This window comes from Protomyctophum bolini (assembly GCF_963924005.1).
Source record: "Protomyctophum bolini genome assembly, chromosome: 7".
Classification (NCBI taxonomy): Eukaryota; Metazoa; Chordata; class Actinopteri; order Myctophiformes; family Myctophidae; genus Protomyctophum; species Protomyctophum bolini.
In genome coordinates this window covers 35,918,567-35,939,550 of record NC_137868.1, presented here as the reverse complement: position 1 = coordinate 35,939,550, position 20,984 = coordinate 35,918,567, and the positions used below count along the sequence as shown (strand labels likewise).

Here is a 20,984-nt window from a genome sequence, read left to right as displayed (position 1 = left end):
TAACAGCAACACCAACTAGGAGATATCAGTATGTTTGGAATTCTAGAAAATACAGACTTCCAAATCATGTACCTTGCAAGGTGTTGCTTGAGCCTAAAGGCCTGGCCTATATACTGTACATGTATACAACCTGTAGGCTATTATATTGAAAAGGGCAAGAGCAGTGTCATAAATACCTACACTAACTGTGCTGATCTCAGCAGTCATAATGACTCATACTGTATGTCATGCTTTTTATAAATGTAATTTCTGACTTCAGAAGGTTAGGCTTTCTGTGTGGAGTTTGCATGTTCTCCCCGTGTCCCCTAGGGTAGGTACCCTCACCAAAAACATGCAGTAATCCTGGTCACTAAACTGCCTCCCCCTGGCCAGCCGGGGCACCTGATGGAGGGGAAAGGAACTGGTTGGAATAACTCCCCCCTGTCAGGTGTAAAGCAACTTCGACACTCAGGCATGAAGGAAGCATGAGTTCAAGTCCGTTGCTCTCCCCTTGTCCCCCATATATGGGGACTAGGTTGGTGGAGGGTGTGTAGAGCCCAGGATCACATTAGGTTAGACACTGGGCTCACTGCTCAAATCTAAAACCACATATTACACACATAAAGACCATCAGGAAAGTGTTCTAAAGCTTCTAAACGTCATTAACATATATCTGTTTGCAAAAAGGGTGAAGTTTCCCTTTAAGTAGGCCTATATACTTTGTCCACCACTGGTTATCAGACGCCTGTCAGAATTTCTTGGAAACAAAAACAAAAAAAGCTGAGACAAAGATCTATTCTGCAGCTTTGCTCTTTGAGGCCTTTTTCTTCTTGTGGCTGGAAAGAGAGCGTTGAATCAAAGCCTTGATTTCTTTGTCCTCTACTTCATATTCAGACTTGTAGAGCTCTGGCTCAAACAAGCTGTTTGTGATTCGCTGCTGACCATTCACCATTAGGAACATGGTGAACTTGAACTGGGCTACAAACTCGCCCTCTTTCTCATGTAGCACATTGAAGGGCCTCAACAGTCCATGCTGGACACACTGCCCCGTGCCCATCTTTGCCTTTAACTCGTCCTGAAATGCTCTAAGAGTGAAGGGCATGACGCCAAAGCGTTTATCCACATCAGTGAAGAACATCCGAGATGTCTTCAACTTCAGGCCGTACACTTTGTCGGGGTCTCGCTTATAAATGGTGGGCTTCTGTCCGCTGTCCTTGGCCTTCCCCTCTCCACTGCTGATCAGAACATCCACTGCATACACCTCGTGCACCTCAAACTCCTCCTCCTCGTGTTCCTTCCTCTGCTGGTCCGTGGGGTTTTGAATGATGGACTTCTCTCCATCAATGATGTGTTGTTTCAACTGATGGGACAGAATGCCCTCCATAGGGGAACACTTGAATGACTTGGCGATCTTGTTCCAGATTTCTGTCACCTGTGTGTTCTTGTTTCCGGGCTTGATGAGGCGCAGAGCGGCTTCGGCGCAGAGGTGAGCGGCTATGAGAACATCAGCCTTCCTCCCGGTCAGCGGGGCATCCTTGGTCACTCCGACAACAAAGCTGTGGGCCGCGTTCGAGATGAAGCCATCGACGTGCACGCCCAGCTCAATTTTGACAAGGTCCCCATCCTTTAGTACAACGTCTGTGTCACTCCTCAGAGGAGAGAAGTGGCAGACACAGTTGTTAACAGACACACTGGTAGGAAAGGCGATGCCTTTCTTCATGTCCTTCATTCTTTTAAGGACGTTCACGACTTCTTTCAAGATAAAGGCATCTCCCTTTTCACAGAGGCTGATTACAGAGATACCTGCTGTTGCTGCCTCCACCACGGTCTTGAGGGCCTTGTTTGCGATCTCAGCCCCAAGTTTGTACTTGGAGACCACGAGGTCATCAGCGATGGTTTGGTCTTGAGATTCATCGTCTGATGAATAATCAGACATGGTTGCAATTGCCTTTGTTTCCACTTAAAGTAACCTTTTACTAACTTTCTACTTTAAGTGAAGTACACAACGATGGTTCAATGTGAACAGACACACAGAGAATCTGTCTATTTATAGATATTGATGTAATAAGTCCTTTTGCTATAATCAATGACGTAAGCAGTGACACTCACTGTGAATAATGACTCTTAATTCTGTGATAATGCTTCATTTTTTATGTAACACACTTTTAATTGCCTTGTTGATGAAATGTTCTAGACAAACTCGCCTTGCTATAATACATGTAAGCAGTGGGACACATGTAGAATCATGACATCACCAGGGTACAGAGGATCAGCCACACTGAACAGAACAGGAACCACACACCAGCAAACACGACTATTATTGGCTAATGGAAATGTAATGGCACAGACAGTGCAGATCGCAACACCCCAGTTAACAAACAAAATAGGCAACAGCATGTCAATTTATGTTGACGGTACCTGACAGATATGTGGTGAAGCGTTTCCACGCCAATAAGCTATAATTACCTGTTTGTGATTTAATCCTTTCTGCGTTTCAGTCCATTTCTCTTAATGATCTGCTTGGCTCACCTCTTGACAATACACTCACAGCTCCAATGACTTTGTTGATTTTTTAACAATGTGTTCACTGTACACTGAGTAAGACTGTACATCAGAAATAACAGCAAGAGATGCATGTGGATATTTATAAACAACAACAATGAAATATTTAACGTTTCAACAAGGATCGAGACCTGTTTGTGTATTTTCATCCGCCTTGAGTGTGTGCGTGCGTGCGTGCATGCGTGCGAGTGTATGAGTGTATGAGAGAGAGAATCAATTACTGAAATGCAGAGATTAGCAACTAAATCTAGCTTCAAAGACACATTATGCCTTTAGAACCAAGGGCTAAAATCAATCCCATCTATTCCTGCTAAAGTCATCAGAGGGTATACATGATATCTTTGACACCACTTGGCAAGTTGGCAAAGATCACAGAACAGTAAATCTATTTCCTGCATCACTATCAGTGCAATCCTTTTGAAATATGTAAAAAACTGAACTGTGCAGCATTTACAGTAAATAATGTAAGCATGACATATGCATCATTTAAAATAGCCTTCGGCATAGTTTACATATAGACTGAACACTCAGCAGATTATTCCAAACGTGAAAATGAAACATGGCCATATTATTGATAACATGTTTTGTTTTTTTTTCGTTTTTTGCCTTTATTGATAGGGTACAGTAATTAGACAGGAAAGGGGGAGAGAGATGGGGAGTGACACGCGTCAAAGGCCATCGGGCTCGGAATGTTGAGCTAACCGCCCGGGCCTGATAACATGTTTTTATACTGTTTTATCATTATGTTGAGGAGATACGTGTGTGTGTGTGTGTGTGTGTGTGTGTGTGTGTGTGTGTGTGTGTGTGTGTGTGTGTGTGTGTGTGTGTGTGTGTGTGTGTGTGTGTGTGTGTGTGTGTGTGTGTGCACACGCATGCACACACCTGGTGCAGTTTTTTTTTTGTCTTGTCACCTTTCCAGCAAAGTAAACTAGCAGCATACAGATGAATCAGTTCAGATCAGTTACTATATATAGTATAGTCTGCTCTCCCCACCAACTATCACCCACATGTGTTCATCAAACAGGTGTGATTACAGATGCCAGGGTAGTCTGACAGATGCTTTGCTCCTTTGGTCAAATGTATTATTTTGCAGGCTAATCCATGGTTCACGTGTCATTGTGAGTTAACAACATAAAGCTGCAGTTGGAGGCCTCGGATGTCTCCCTGCAGCACCTTGCGTCTGTTTCTTCCCACTTTAATCGAATACAGCACCTGTTCATGTGGGACAGCAACATGAATGATGTGCAGTCTGCATAATGGTACCTTGATTGTGCTTTCTGGAGCCATGGCTGTTAATGTCAGCCCAGCTATGTCACAACACTACCTTGACTCACCCTGTTAGAGATGCTGCAACAGACCCTGCAGGTTGCATGAAGAAGGCAGTTGCATCTGCCGAAACGTTTGTTTCTCACTCTGCGTCCTAATGAATAATCGGCACTTTGGCAGTGTGTGCGGCCACTCTTTTGTCTTTTAAAGACTAATCTTTTTAGATTTTTCTGCTGTGGGCTGGCACCACTATTAAGACTGGTGTGCGTATAGCATCCTCCTGCAGCACTTCCATGTCTCAAAATGAATCATCTCTAGTCTAGGCCCATTCCATGCCATGACACCTCACAGCAGCCTATGTGATGGATCAGTTAGTATATCCAGCAATACATGACAAAATAACCCTAATGTTGTTATCCATGTTGCTGTCACAAAATGGGGAAATAAGACACGTACTTTGTGCATCACTATCATTAGTGGATATTATTATATGCTTGTTGTATTTTCTAAAAATGTACTGTGACATTTAGTTTGTTTACCATCTTATGTATTACATGAAGTGTTGTTTTTTTAATTAATCCTATATTTTAAATGGAATGCTGTTGCCTAAATATAAAAATAATATTCCTGTGTGTGTGTGTGTGTGTGTGTGTGTGTGTTTTTTTTTAATGAGAATTTGAAGGATTTCAGATACCTTAGGTTAGGTTTTAGAATCGGCCTCACGTATAAATGGGTTCATTAGGTATCAAAATAAACCTGAAAATTACAGTATTTTCCAGACTTTTAAGCAAATAAGTCCTAATTTTTAAGTCCAGAGCATTCAGGTGGTGCCCTGGACTGTAGGGTGTGGAGGCTATAATCCACCACGGAGCGCATCTGAGTTTGGCCAAGCGTCTATACGAACACAATTGACCATGTTTGAGGGAGGGAAATTCATATTTGTCACTGCACTGTCAGCAGCCATCTTCACGTGTTTCTGGTTCAAATCTGCAGCAAAGCCAATCAAAGCTATGGGGAAATGAACCAGTTTAAGAGGACATGTGTATGCCACCTAATTTGGCACAATGCACAGAGCCTACTGGTACGTATAACAACTACACTGGGAGAAAAGGGTGTAAACAAATAATTGGCTACATTGAAATTGAGAAGAAGACGAAGAAGAAGAAATACTATAGAAATACTATACTATAAATCGTATATATTATTATTATTATTATTATCGAGATGAACTGCCTGCTATTTAAGGATGACTTCACCCATTTTTATCTTCATATAATTGGTCCTTACTAATGCTCATTATAGCATGCTGCCATTTTTTCTATAGACAGTTCAAAAACCCACCAAATGGAAGCCATTGTTCTTGCATGAATACATACATACATATATATATATATATATATATATATATATATATATATATATATACAGGTTGGCTTATTATATAACCTCTATGGACGACTTCACCTATTTTCAACCTACTGTATCTTCATATAATTGGTCCTCACTAATGGTCATGATAAAAAGATAGCATTTTATGTATACATATGTAGTTTAAATATTGCACTGTTCTCAGCTTACGTATGATTTATGATGACTATTTTTTTTATGTATATGATGTATTACCAATACCATGTTTTTTGTTCTTGCTTACTGTAAATCGCTCTGGATGAAGAGTGTCTGCTAAATGCCTGAATTGTAAATTGTGGACCACTAAAGAGATTATCCTGCATGCAGTAGTAGATGATATGGACTGGATGGGATCATGGAGTCTGTCTGGATATAATGCCTCATTTCTACAGTCTGGTCATTGTAGTGGAACTGATACTCCTGCTGTAGGCTACCTGCTGAGCCACTATGGTTTGACTGCATGCTAGAGGGCTGCAGACAGTCTGAGACGTTTCTATTTTATCTATTTTATTTAGGCCTATGGCTTATAAAGATACAGTTTTAGTGTTGTCACTGTGCTCTCTTTTGTTGGGGGTATTTTACAGACATCATCACATGAAATCCTGATGACTTGACTGTCCATTGTGCTTGAATAATTTATGAATATAGAAATATTCGTTTTAAAAGGATAATATAGGCTACCCCATTTTCCCCACCTTGTGATTACGGTGCGAGGTGCGTGTGTGATCGTGGTGCATCAATATGTTTCATATAGGCTTATCAATCTGCGTTTGTGAAAAGTCAGTTTAGTGACTTTAAGTTGTTGTTCTGGTAACGGCCGCTTGGAGGCGCCCGTCTCCCATTGTGTGTCTCTGCGCCGCTGGGACAGAACTAGTTGACGTCAGACCTCAGCAGGAGCAGCCTGTCTCTCTGCTAGTACACAGTGTTTCTACACAGTAGGCTACTATCAAATCAATTAATAGTATATTGTCTCTAAAAAGTGTCTAGTGAGTGTCTCTCTCAAATACATTCAGTGAGACATGGAGGAATATGGAGGACAATGATGGTGGTGGACTTTAGACTGTAACTTACTTGCGCTGCGCACCATCATCTATGAAAATGATTTGTTCCGCTCGTTTAACGTGGATTACAACAGCAGCACAATGAACACCTGCGCCTTTCTGTTGATTTTAACCGTTCAGATCTACGCTGATGGTATTGAGGAGGGACCAACAGGTAAGAACATTTAATTCTGTGTTTTATTTATGACGAGCGCAGCTGGGAAGTTGTGCGCCTTGATTTGGAGACAGTTTGCTTTGGTCTGGATTGAGTGCGTCACGGAGTGGACGATATTCTAACTTTGTATGACTATAACTTAATAGTTGGAAATGATGAGACAATATAACGTCAAGAAGCAAAGGGGATGAGCTTCTGTCGCAAGAATTTTAATTGCTAACTGAGTCTTTACAGTAAAAGTGATCTAAGTTTGTTGGTATTTCTCAGTTTCCTCTCCTTCCGTGGCATCGCGCGCACTATCCTTGACGCTTCCTGACCTGACTTTCAGGTCAAAGTGATTCTCAAACATTTTCATTAAGGGCCCAAAATGGATACTTTAACTGTTTAACTGTTCCTTATTTAGCTTCCCCCCTGGAATCCATCCATCCAGATGATCCAAAATGTTTAATATTGAATTTATGAGAGTTATTAGCCCCTCTCGGAACCCTCCATAAAGCTTTTATGAAATTTGGACTTTAAGCTTTAGGTCTAAAAAGTGTCAGAAACTTCAGTACATTTGGGTTCTGCTTGTGGGGCTAGAGAGTTATGTGCCTGAATGTCCAGAAACAGCTGTTGTCGATGGAGCGCTGATATTTGGTTCTCATTATGACAGGTGTTTCGAGTTTTGGATTAGGCTATTATAATTAGTATTTATCGTATGTGTGTGTGTGTGTGTGTGTGTGTGTGTGTGTGTGTGCGCGCGCGTGCGCGCGCCTGTGTGCGTGTGCGCGCCTGTGTGCGTGTGCGCGCGTATTTTTTAATGGACAGTCTTGGGGATTTGATGCGATGTCTGGAAAATACTTGATAGAATATTGGCATTCAGTGCATGGGAACATCATGATTATTTGAGAATGATTGAAATTATTCCAATTTCAATTCTTTACATCTGTTTCCAGATTGTAGGGATTTAACATGTAGGCCTATGCCTAATTATTTGAATACTTAAAACTAATACTTAATATCAAATCATATATGGAGTTATGGAGAGAATGAGAGAGTATACACTACAATTTAACTTTTGGGAACATTGTAAAATATGTTTTCCAGCAAAGGAAGGATTGCATTGATAATGATTACAAAAACAAATTTTATTATTATTTTTGCCACCTGGTGTCAAAGATAACTGTAACCACTAACCTCTGATGACAATGATGGGATTGATTTTAGGTATTTCTAGACTGACTGTGTCTGACTGTGTCTTCAGTCTTCACCATTGTCTTTGAAGCTACAGTAGATTTTGATAATGCAATAATGCTTATGTTTTGGTATTGGCTTATGTTTTGGTATTGCGCGCACATACACACACACACACACACACACACACACACACACACACACACACACACACACACACACACACACACACACGCAGGCAACATTTAATTCAGTTTTTATGGAGTGTGTACATGTGAAAGTTGTTGTAATAAACAATGTGGCAATCATACATGTATAACTCGGATGCTCTTTGATGAGAACAAGCAGCATTTATCACACTGCAGCAAAAGACAGGCTGATGTGTGTTTGTTCTTGTTTATAAATTTCCACACGCATCTCTTGGCTTTTAGTTCTCATGTACAGGCTCAGTGTTCAGTGATGCATCAACAAACAGTCATTGGAGCTGTGAGTGTATTGTCAAGAGGTGAGCAAAGCAGATCATTAAGAGGAATGGACTGAAACGTAGAAAGTTAAAAATTAAATCGCACACAGATAATTAAAAGCGCTTATTGGCGTGGCAACGCTTCACCGCATATCTGTCAGGTACCGTCAACATGAATTGCCATGCCTATTTTGTTTGCTAACTGGGGTGTTGCGATCTGCACCGTCTGTGCATGCTAAATTATAATTCCCACCTTTAGCCAATAATAGTTGTGTTTGCTGTTCACTTACACCACTTATAGCAAGACAAGTTTGTATAGCACATTTCAGCAACAAGACAATCAATTCAAAGTGCTTTGCATTTGATATGGTGCAACAAAAGCATTCAAATACGATTACAGTGCAGAAGAAAATTACAAGTGCAAAATAAATGATAATAAATAAATAAATAAAATACTAATAAGGCAGTTGCAAAAGTTAAGGTCTTTATCTTTGGTGCATAGAAAGTGAACGCTCCTCCTCCCCATTTAGTTCTGAAGGGGACAGAAAGTAGATGTGACCCCAGCGACCTGAGAGCTCTGAGTGGTTCAGGATGTAGTAGTACCACATTAGACATTTTCTGTACTTTTGCCCCAAACATGCTTTATAAACCAACAGTAGTATTTTGAAATAATTGATTTGACAGACATAGAGCCATTGTAAAGATGTACGAACTGGAGTGAGTGATAGCAATATTACTTTTCACATCATTTATTATAGCAAGAGGACTTCCGATTTATTACATCACAATTTAGTTAATCCAGAGTGATTTACAGTAAGCAAGAACAACACATGGTAATACTTATATAGTCATAGTCAAGGATCATAAGTAATCTAAGAACCTAGCATCCGTCAAACAGTAGAATATCTGTACAATGGAACTATTTATATATACACTATCAATGCTAGTATCATAGTATGTCTACATAATATGCTATCTAAATTACATAATTTTAGCCTCTGTGTACGCTTGCAAGGTCATCAAGGCTAGGGCAAGTGCTACGGGCAAAGGTGAATAATCAGGAGCAGCACGTAAGATGTAGAGGAACCACACTATTCATCCCAGACAGTTCTACTTCCTGCTGAACAGACACCCTGGGTGCATTTTCTGTACCTGAGATCTGCACATAAAATCCATATTTGCCATATGTTTCGTTCATGTATACTTCAGCCTTGGTGGTGACCTATTGGCTCGTTAGAAATAAAATATGTGGTGGGGTTGATGGATGAAAATGGAAATAAAATATGTGGTGGGGTCTTACGGTGTTGTTAATGAGCGAGTGTTGAATTGTCAAGGACATGAAAGACCACCGTTTCCTGGGGTGGCCTATATGCTATCTCTGTGTGATATTTCATGGTTTAACTTCCACTGCTCTGTTGTGTCTGAGAGGAACAGGATGAATAGTCACTGACCATCTGTCCTCAGCTCTTCGCTCTTACCATTGAATGCTGTTGTCAGCATGGTGTGATCTGGACCAATTGTCCTTCTGTGTCACAAAGGCTATCTCCTTTCCCAGTCAAATTAAAATGAAAGCATGCATGCATGGATGGGTTAGCACTGTCTGGCAGTCTGCTGCGGTAAATGAGGAGGGGTTATGGCCTGAATAATCACATGTGAGATCCATCATCCTGGGTCACATCTTCGTCAGACCTGCCGAAGATGTGACCGATACATCGGAATTCGAAACGTTGTCATTTTTTACCTGCACCCTGTACATTGAAAAGGGCTTGAACTGTCTGTGATGCTCCAGTGTCTTAATTCCTTCCTATACCTACGCATGTGTTTCCAGTTCAAAACTGCTACTCAGCCAATTTAGTGAAGCTATAGACAAATCCACAGATCGCTGCCCTTTAGTGCCAATCGACTACTTGACATACCGTACCACAGTTATAATTGTCTGTAGAATCGTTGATACTTAGGGAAATTAACTGGAACAGGACATGGGTATGGCCCGTTATGCACAGAGCCTGTGTTTCTCCAACTCACTACTACTACTATGCCTTTATAAGGTGTACAATATATCAGAGCCTTGCAGAGGTGTGCTTACTGTTCAGAAAAGGAAAGGAAAGTGTTTGCAGAGAGAGCAGGTCTCCGGCTCTGAAGTGTGTGTGTGTGTGTGTGTGTGTGTGTGTGTGTGTGTGTGTGTGTGTGTGTGTGTGTGTGTGCATGCAATATCCTAAAACAGGGATAATTTGCCAACACTGCAGGGATCTGTGCTCATATCAGAGTCCACTGGCTGATTCTGTACAGGCTAACAAAGAGCTCTGAAAGGAACCATTCTGAGGGAGGGAGCTGGGCAGACCAGGGGAGATAATTATATGTGACACATATTATCTTGGTAAGGTCTCTTCATTGTAAGTGCTTTATCGAGGGGTCAGGAATCATGACCTGCCATTGGTCCAACAAGACAAGTGGGGGACCAGATAAGAAAAGAGTTAAGTGAGCGTGAAATATTATTCAAAGTGGGGGATGAGCATGGTGAGATTCACTTTATTAGGATAGGACAGTAGAGAGAGAGGACACTGAGGTTCAGAGAGGGAACAACATTGCAACTCAGGTCACCATGAGGGAATCGAGTACATTTTGATTACGCTGTTGCTGTTGTTGCTGTTGCTGGTCAGCCAATAGAGCACGCCCAACTACAGCTTTTAATCAACATACTTTGATTGATTGAATAGTTTATTAGACATAAATGTAAAAACAGTCAACGGAGTACAATTTAAGCGTGTGTGTGCGTGTGCGCGTGCGTGTGTGTGTGCGCAGTGCGTGCTGTAAAGTGTGTTCATATTCAGCAGGCGTTGACACTAAGGGTTGCCCGACTGCCTGTGGCAAGTACATAAAATGTTCGGGCAGGTGGAGATAGCTTTGAGGTTGCCCGTCGGGCAAGTGCGTTTGAGTGGAGAAGCAACTGTCTTTAGTTCGCTACAACTACAGCACAAGATGTCTGTGGATTTTGAAATGAGTCGCCCCAGAATTCGCAAGTAAAGTATGAACTGTAAATGTACTTTTCCAGCAAGTGGACATGACCTTTAGACAACTAGAAATTGACCTGTATTTGTCCTATGGGCAAGTGCCTCTAAGACCTTAGTGTCAACCCCATCACTAAATATTCCATTGATGGACAGGTCTGAAATGACAGCATTATTATAGTCATTATTATGCAGCGTAAAGCATCTGTTATACCTGAATAACTGATGTGAAATGTATCGCCTGCCACAGACGAGAGCCAGGGCTGCAGGCGATGAATGAGATGAGAGAAACTACTGCGTTTTAGTCTAAACAGCAAATACACACACACACATGCATGGACACACAGAGCTGTATGATCCAACAAAGGAAACAGAGATGCAGGCATTTCAGTCTCTGTAGCTCCTCCAGCCTGCAGAAAGTGAGTCTGGAAGACCGGAGGAGAGGAAAGGCTCTCCTGTGCACTTTACATTTAGCCGCCCTGTTCGCCAGGTTTCACTTCTTTTCCCTCCGTCGGCATCAACACAATTTTAACCACGCTAAAATTCTAGCTAAACACAACGGAGCGCTATGGACAGGAAGTGCTGTGGTTCAGAGCGGTTGTGACTTGTGAAGCTGCCCTTATAGTGTCTATATTGTGTGAGATACCTCCAGTGAAACCTGAAACCGACGCATTCACAGGAAAGTCAAAACAGTCACTCCGGTCCTCTCTTCCCCCTCCCTGCTGTAATGGTATAGGATGTCTCCTGAATGAGTCACTATTGTTTGACATGAGGATCTTTTGTGTGATAATGTTGGTAGAGATTTGGGCAGCCGGAAGTGATTCAGGTTGAAGTGAGATGGAACAAAGGCAGGGCCTATTGATTTCTCCAACACAGAGAGGCGTGTCAGAACAGTCCCTTCACTCCTCCGTTTCACTAGTGAGAAAGGAAACGTGCAGATCATCAGAATGTGGTGTCACCATGTCTTCATCCCACTTTCACCATAATACACTCACCACAATACATTTTTATCCCTCATACACAATTGATGCATCATAAAAAGCAGGCTTTGTTTTATTATTGCTATTATTTGGATTATTTTTAGCATTTTTGAGGGGCGCTAGTCCCTCCTATGCACAGCTTTGTGTGTATGTCCGTTTGAGCACGGAATGGGTTTGTAGCACGGAATGATTCGACTGGCTGAGCACGGAATGTGATGTATGATGATTTATGATGATAAGAGCGCCCCTCACTTCACATGAGTGTGATTTTTGACTTTATTTTGACAGGATAGTGAGATAGTGAGGGAAAATAAAGCAACGGCAGTGAGAATAGATCACGGCATGCGTTCAACACAGATCTCCAGCCAGAATCTATCAAACCAAGTGACATTGTGGTTACTGGCATGACTCGCTAACCTAACCGGCCAGCTGCCGTTACAGCCTTTATTTATTTATTTATGCAAATCAGCAGGAAGACAGTCTGGGTCAGTACTTGCGCAAGCAGAGCGCGCAAAGTACTGCGATCGGCTGGGTATGCCGGTGTCCACCGTATGTCGGTGTTGTCCACCGTATGCCTTGTCCACCGTATGTCGGTGTTGTCCACCGTATGTCTTGTCCACCGTATGTCGGTGTTGTCCACCGTATGTCGGTGTTGTCCACCGTATGTCGGTGTTGTCCACCGTATGTCTTGTCCACCGTATGTCGGTGTTGTCCACCGTATGTCGGTGTTGTCCACCGTATGTCGGTGTTGTCCACCGTATGTCGGTGTTGTCCACCGTATGTCGGTGTTGTCCACCGTATGTCGGTGTTGTCCACCGTATGTCAGTGTTGTCCACCGTATGTCGGTGTTGTCCACCGTATGTCGGTGTTGTCCACCGTATGTCGGTGTTGTCCACCGTATGCCGGTGTTGTATGCCGGTGTTGTCCACCGTATGTCGGTGTTGTCCACCGTATGTCAGTGTTGTCCACCGTATGTCGGTGTTGTCCACCGTATGTCGGTGTTGTCCACCGTATGTCGGTGTTGTCCACCGTATGTCGGTGTTGTCCACCGTATGTCGGTGTTGTCCACCGTATGTCGGTGTTGTCCACCGTATGCCGGTGTTGTATGCCGGTGTTGTCCACCGTATGTCGGTGTTGTCCACCGTATGTCAGTGTTGTCCACCGTATGTCAGTGTTGTCCACCGTATGTCAGTGTTGTCCACCGTATGTCGGTGTTGTCCACCGTATGTCAGTGTTGTCCACCGTATGCCGGTGTTGTCCACCGTATGTCGGTGTTGTCCACCGTATGTCGGTGTTGTCCACCGTATGTCAGTGTTGTCCACAGTATGTCAGTGTTGTCCACCGTATGCCGGTGTTGTCCACCGTATGTCAGTGTTGTCCAACGTATGCCGGTGTTGTATGCCGGTGTTGTCCACCGTATGTCAGTGTTGTCCACCGTATGCCGGTGTTGTCCACCGTATGTCAGTGTTGTCCACCGTATGCCGGTGTTGTATGCCGGTGTTGTCCACCGTATGTCAGTGTTGTCCACCATATGCCGGTGTTGTATGCCGGTGTTGTATGCCGGTGTTGTCCACCGTATGTCGGTGTTGTCCACCGTATGCCGGTGTTGTCCACCGTATGTCGGTGTTGTCCACCGTATGTCGGTGTTGTCCACCGTATGTCGGTGTTGTCCACCGTATGTCAGTGTTGTCCACCGTATGCCGGTGTTGTATGCCGGTGTTGTCCACCGTATGTCGGTGTTGTCCACCGTATGTCGGTGTTGTCCACCGTATGTCGGTGTTGTCCACCGTATGTCGGTGTTGTCCACCGTATGCCGGTGTTGTCCACCGTATGCCGGTGTTGTCCACCGTATGTCGGTGTTGTCCACCGTATGTCGGTGTTGTCCACCGTATGTCGGTGTTGTCCACCGTATGTCGGTGTCCAACGTATGCCGGTGTTGTCCACCGGCCAAAAAGGGACCACCATTCTTGATGGTCGACGTAACTAAGGTACGTTTGGTGATCGTCTTGGTATGTATGTATAGAATGTTTGTATGTCGGGGTAAGAATGGTGGTCCCTTATTGGCTGTTGATGGTGACGTAACTAAGTGTATTGAAAGATTTTTACGGAAAAATACACTCCAGTATGCCATGCCAGGTGTTTTTCTCTCTGGGTCTAAAGCTCCTAAAGATGGTAAATGGTAAAATGCCTAATTTTAGCCAGCAGATGGCACTTTGCCTGTCAATCATCTCCCCTGCGCCGCTCCCCAGGGGCTGAAGCATAGGGGAGGGGCAGCGAGGAGAGGGGGCAGGATTTGTGGACCGTTACATCACTATCCACAGGCAAATCAGAGCACTTGTTAGAGCCAAATTAATCAGAAACCCCAGACCACAGAAAATCTACACAATGTTCAAATGTTTTTGAGTGCAATTGAGGTCAGAAACCCTTACAAAAATTTGAAAAATTACAAAACTTAAGACACCAGATTTAAGTTTTCAGCAGATGTTTTAAAACCTGCTCGTCTGAGAAGAGTGTGTATGAACAAGCCCCTGACAGACAGACAGACAGACAGACAGACAGACAGACATGATTGCTCAGCTGCCTGGCGTTCCTGAGAGATGCCTCTACCAGCTGAAAGGGAGGAGAGGGGATGGGGAAGAGGAGGTGGGGGGGAGGGGGGGTGAAGGCAGGAGAGGAGAGCAGGTGATCACTAGGAGACGTGGACATTATGGGTCACATTATGATGGACGCTGGAACGGCCAACAGCGTCTCATTTGAGGAGCTCAAGGCCCTGATGGGCCTCAGCCTCTGTACAACAGCAGGCTCTGGCCACAGGCCCTGTTTGTGTTTTCATTAACTTAAACGATAAAGAATGTCACCATGCTCGCCCATGGAGACTACTGTTGACAAAGAGTTCAAATAGAGGCATACTTAGTGTGTGTGTGTGTGTGTGTGTGTGTGTGTGTGTGTGTGTGTGTGTGTGTGTGTGTGGCATGCATCATACATGCAAGCTTATGTGATTACTCCCACCGCATGTAAATATTTATTCTGCCATCCATGTAGTGCAATGTGAATTATGGCTTTTGTTGGTGTTGTTTTCCACCCTTCAAGACATAAATAGACATGAATAAAAATAGAGTCTAGAAACGTATATCATACTTATGACCTACTGTGTGTCTTTGCTGATGAATACATAGCACTGCAGAGATCAGGAGCAGACCTACTGCAGGATGCAGGAGCTCATCTGTCTCTAGAGAGCGCCGTAGAACACCGGGAACCGACTGCTCTGAGGTCTGTGACTTGTCCTTTGTCTGGTGGGTCAGCTGGGCTAATTATGAACCAGCTTAGACTGGGATTATGACTGGAAGTAGGCTGATCACAGGGGACAGGAAAAAAGGGCAGTAGCAGCTGAATGATGTTTAATATGGCTTTTACTCTGCTTAGCACTGGCGTCATGTGACAGAGAGACAGCTGACAGTGGAAACATGTTGATGCAGAGATGTGTGGGGAAAGGAGAGAGGAGGTAGTCTTGTCACAGTACCAGTGGCGTATCTACAATAAGTCGAGGACAGGCAGCCGCCTGGCCAAAATCCATACACTGAGAGTATGACGACGACGACACCACATCTTGCCTGCCCAACATGTAATTCCTGGAATCGCCTCTGCACAGTATATTTGCACTTATGTGAAATTTATCATATGCATTGAACTATTAGGAACAGTGTGTGTTATTAGTAGTAGTACAGCACCCGGGGAGCAGTTAGGAGTGACGGAGGTGAACCGGGGACCTTCTGAATCCCAGACGGCCTCTCTCCTCATTCAGCTACACCCAGGGGCATGCACAGATACACAGTGTGGTGCTAAAGCACCTGCCCTTTTGCCCTTTGGACAGCAATGTGCCCTTTTGAAAGTTAGTTTTTTGTACAGTTTGTTTTTTACAGTGTACAGTATGGGGCCCATCATGCCCATGGTGACATTGTTCAATTCTTGATTAAAAGCCTGCTGCCAGATTTGCTTGCGTGGCATGCCGTCTACCGTCTTGCACCACGTTGCATAATTTGTTTCAACCTAATTAGTGCATGGTAATATCTCAACTGTACTTTGTCCCTGAGGCATTTTAGAAGAGTTTGCCTTACACCATCAACTCTTGAACAACGTGCACGCGTCTCTCACCGGCGAGTTTGTAGGCACACTATTTGTTAGATGTGTTTTGGTGGAATGTAATTAATGTTCTCATTAGCTAAGTGAACGAGTTGAAAGGCAAAACTGAAAGGCAGATACCCTTGGGGAGCCTTGTCGACGGAGGACCTCCGCTACTGCTACTGAAATGTATTTTCTGGGTTTGGCACGAGATACAAATAGTATTGGGAAAATCATTTTTTTACTCTTTAGATTTTTTCATTCTTTATTTTGTTTAGGTGCGCAGGCTCTCCAACGTCTGGCTTTCAGACTGGCAGCCAACTCATTTAAGCATGATGTAACACAGCCATTTGCGCTGGTCTGACCTTATGGAGAAGTAATGAAGGGTTGTTTTCCTCAGCCAAGCCTGAAGCCCATCAGAGGGAGAGCACAGCACACTAGCACAGCATGGCAGGCTAACTCAGTCACCTCAGAAATAACTCTGCCAGAACAGTACTCAGACAGGAATGTGTTTGTCTGGACTTTATCCACTACAGACAAGGGTTTAGGGGCGGCGGTGGCTCAGGGATAGAGTGACCCGATCGGGGGTCATCCCTATGTTCCCCAGGTTCTAGGTTCGAACCCGGGCTCCCCCAGAGTTGGTGTTGAAGTGTCCTTGAGCAAGACACTGAACCTCTAATTACTTGCGATGTGCAGGTTGGTGCCTTGCATGGTTTCCTCTGTCATCGGTACTGTGTGTGAATGGGTGAATGTAATGCACAATCTATGTAAAGCGGCTTGGATAAAGGTGCTATATAAATGCACCATTTACCATTTATACACAGGCTACATAGGAAATAGTCAAAAGAGGGCACAGTGTTCCTTTCAGGTATTTCTTTTACCAGGCACGTTTATTTTTCTGTGGTATTTGACTATTTGTATGCTTTATTTCTTATAGATAGGAGAGTTTAAACTAGAGAGACGGGAAGCCAAGGACAGAGAGGAGAGACTTGTGAGACAAGAACGGGAGTTTGATTCAAACTCGGGTCCTTTTAGTTCACAAGGAGCACATGGTCTAAACTGGCCGAGCCACATGCACTCTTCCAGACATTTATTTTTTGGTGCAACCACTCCCTTACGGAGCTATGTGTGTGGCTGGGTGGCTGGCTGGGTAGCTGCCTGCGTCTGAGCACGAAAATAGCATGTTTGTTTTTCACCACCTGTGCGCAACCTAACACACACACACACACACACACACACACACACGCACATTGTAACTGTATATATGATGATTTTGGGGCGTGGCAGTACAGTACAGACTCAGAGACTGTAGTACAGTAGAGGGTACAGTAGAGGGACCCCCACACGGTAACTCTGTCATTTCTCAACCGTTTCGGACGTGGGGTGGCTCGCTGGAATCGGCCCGGCCCCCTGGGCCTGTTCCTGGGGACTTCCGGGGACCCCCTTGGGGACCTCCACACAGAGTTGCACCACTCATTTTTTACTTCTTAATTCTTTCTCCTACTTTCATTGATAGAACAGACGGATGGCGGCTGATACTGAACAGGCAAAGGAAGAGAGTGAGGGAGAGGAGTTGCTTTGATCGGGTCATGGCGATGGTGCTGGTGGGTTTGGGGAGCTGCCCTCTGGCTCAGAGTTGTCATCGCAGCAGATGAATGTACTTGGTTGGATTTTAGCTTTCAGAGAGGCGGCTGCTCGCTCCACTGGCCGTGCATTGGCTCCTAACGGTCCTAACCGTTGCATGCATTCTCTGGGAGTTGGGGGTGGGGATGGTGCGAGGGCCCATTCAGCAGAGAGACCACAGTACTGAGGACTTATCCCAGTCCAGTGAGTCACCTGGCGCCACACGCTCCTGCTGAAGGATTTAAGATCAGCCTGTCTGTGGCTCCGGCTTTGGACCAGACACAGAAAAGAGAGAGGGAGAAAAAGCTGAGAAGAAAAACAGCTTCTCAGTGTTATTTGGTGATAATAAAGCCCTGAGCTTCTCTGTACCCGCCGGCTCACCACTTTTAGATGGAACTGACAGCGTTGAAAGTGTGGGAGTTGGAGGCTGTGGAGAAGACCAGCGTTTCAACTATGCTCTCTCAAGTAAAAAACATCCTAGGGTTTAGAAATGTGTCTACAGTTTCAGTCCTTTCATACAGATATCTGACACGTAGGTGGCTCATTTTTAGGGGAACTAGCCCCTCTATGCCCAGCTTTGTCTGTTTGTGTGTACCCCATAGCAATGATTTGATTGGCTGAACAAAGTACGAATTGAGGATAAAAAGTGAGGACAGAAAAGTGAAGACGGAAAAGTGAGGACGCAAATTGTGATTGGCCGGAATGAGATGATCATGAGTATGATGATAAGAGCGCCCCTCACATTGCAACATTTAAACTTATGCTGTATGATAGTGATATTCTCCCTTTCTTTTGATTACTCATGCAAGTTTGTATTCGTCTCTCTCTCAATCCTCCCTAAATTATCATTTTAAATAGTGGACATTTACAGCGCCCTTATCTAAAGTTCTTTACAGTGTGCCTTACTTTATATTCACCCATTCACTCACATTAAAACACAGATGGCTGAGGCAGCCATGCAAGGCACCTACATGCTCATGGGATTTAGTGTCTTGCTCAAGGACACTTCAACACTAACCCAGGGTGATCTGGGGATTGAACTTCTTTAGTCACTGCCACTCCCCTCTCTGTCTGTCTGTCTGTCTGTCTGTCTGTCTGTCTGTCTGTCTGTCTGTCTGTCTGTCTGTCTGCCTGCCTGCCTGCCTGCCTGCCTGCCTGCCTGCCTGCCTGCCTGCCTGCCTGCCTGCCTGCCTGCCCCCCCCCCCCCCCTCTCTCTCTCTCCCTCTCTCTCTCTCTTTGTCCTCTCTCTCTCTATCCTGTCAGTCTTAATGTTGCTAAAGAGGTTACACTTGAGTGATTCTGGTGAAGAGCTCCTCACCCTGGGAGTAGCGCTTGTGAGCTCAAACCAGACTTCAGTGTCTACTTCAGTGTCTACTTCCCTAGGCACTCATTAAGCTGAGAGTGAAGGTGTGTGCTTCCGTAGGCTGCAGGGAGGAGACACACACACACACACGCACGCACGCTAGTTGAGATTAAAAGGCCTTGCAGACATAATTTAGTCGTGTGTGTCCTTGTCCCAGCCTGGGGTGATGAGAGAAGATAACATCATTACAACCTCCAGCTTCATATTAACTTGATTATACTAACTAAGTCTGCCTGGCGACAGGGGGAATCTCCCAATAGAGACTTTGTTTTGGAGAAGTTTTAGAGCAGAGAAGTTGTTTTGGGATTTGGGGAGTTAGCCTTACAATGATGAAAATGTTCTGGTTAGGAATCGGGATATTAGGCTTTTACAGGTTAGGTATATGGCTCAGGGTTGGAGTTATGCGTAATCTGTATTTAGTTGTGCGCTTGTGTCGCACATCTAAAATAGCGGCACACCTGGATCGTGGTGGTGTGTAATTTGAGGGTGTTGATATCTAGATAATGAGTAGGTATCACTCTAGTAGAAACTCCCTTCTATCATTCTGTTAAGGTTGAAGGAGGTCACACAGCTGACACGCACGCACGCACACACACAATATACTAGTTCATTTTGCTGTATATTCTTTTATCACATGTACAGGTCTCTGAATCTGATATCTATAATATAGCGGAATTATATAGTCTACCGTATATTGCCACTTTATTTTGTATAATATTCAGACTATTTATGTTAATTCCCATGGAAAGTTTCCACTTCGAATATGGTATAATATATGTACTGAAGAAGGTCTTGTACTGAAACTCCAACTAATAAATCAATGGTGATTCCATTACGGTGTTGCTGTTGCATGGAGTCTTTACTTTGAACTTTATCTGGCTGCTCCTTTTGCTTCCGTTATGTTATTTATTGCAGTGCAGATTTCCTTTTTGCAACTGACCTTTATTCCCAAAGTTCTGCAATCCTAAATCATTATGATTTCACTTAGGTTTTTTTTAGTTATTGTTTGGGCTTTTCTGTCTTTATTGATAATATAGTGGAGAGAGACAGGAGACAGGGTAGAGGAGTAACAGTTACATACAGCAAATGATGGCCTGGGAATCGAACCAGGGACTAACAGGCATCAGATCCGATTTGGTGATCTACCTTTATTTTGACTACAGCTTCCATTCACATTTACACTGCTTTCTAAGGAGCGTTCAGTGCAGTTCTCTCACCATTTCCAAGGGTGGCCACTGACTTACCCAGCCGATTTGCTCAGACACATATGACGTAAATTCTCCATTCATTGTCAATGGCATTTAATGTTTTTGTTCAGACAGAATCTACACTGTAGCTGTTTATAGGAGGGTCTGGCGCCCCTCAAAAATAGATATCTCATTGGCCTCTGCAGTTTGTTGGAGACGTATATCATCAGCGGAAGGAGGAAGTCAAGCAGAAGTGCGGCAAGGCACTGCCACCTAAGTGTCTACTGGTCAATCACGGCGTGTCATTTCAATCCAGAGGAGTTTTATTGGCATGAGAAAACAAACGTTTATATTGACTCTGATTGGCCGTTCCCATGACGCACCATTACATTCCTTGGCAAGCTTCCGCTATGCTTCCGGCTATGGTTCCGCAAAAGCTTGCCTCCATGTCGCATACTCTCGAGATACACACACCCCAGAGCCCAAGTAGGCGTCCACAAGCAGCATGTTTGAATGTTTGATGCAGTTTCATCCAAAGCCATCTGTTTGTTTCTAGCCCTTTGAGTGGCAAAATGAGTAAGTGGACTTATTATCTTCCATTGTGACATTGTCATTTCAGATGTATTGTGACACATTTTC

The 20,984-nt window shown here is 44.0% G+C and overlaps 2 protein-coding genes across 2 annotated transcripts in view; one reads left to right on the top strand and one right to left on the bottom strand.

Annotated features, from left to right (window-relative positions):
* Positions 1-772: 772 nt before the first annotated feature.
* Positions 773-1,915, bottom strand: LOC308318669 (proliferation-associated protein 2G4-like; the record flags this gene model as incomplete). Its single annotated transcript, XM_080768293.1, has 1 exon — positions 773-1,915. One exon carries the CDS (start codon positions 1,913-1,915, stop codon positions 773-775), a length of 1,143 nt encoding a protein of 380 aa, XP_080624419.1.
* Positions 1,916-6,128: 4,213 nt separating this feature from the next.
* LOC308318998 (receptor-type tyrosine-protein phosphatase U-like) overlaps positions 6,129-20,984 on the top strand; it is a 148,395-nt gene continuing 133,539 nt past the window's right edge. The window contains exon 1 of the mRNA XM_080768773.1: positions 6,129-6,429. Within this exon, the coding sequence (XP_080624899.1) occupies positions 6,357-6,429 (73 nt within the window). The 5' untranslated portion in view covers positions 6,129-6,356. The remainder of the gene's footprint in view (positions 6,430-20,984) is intronic.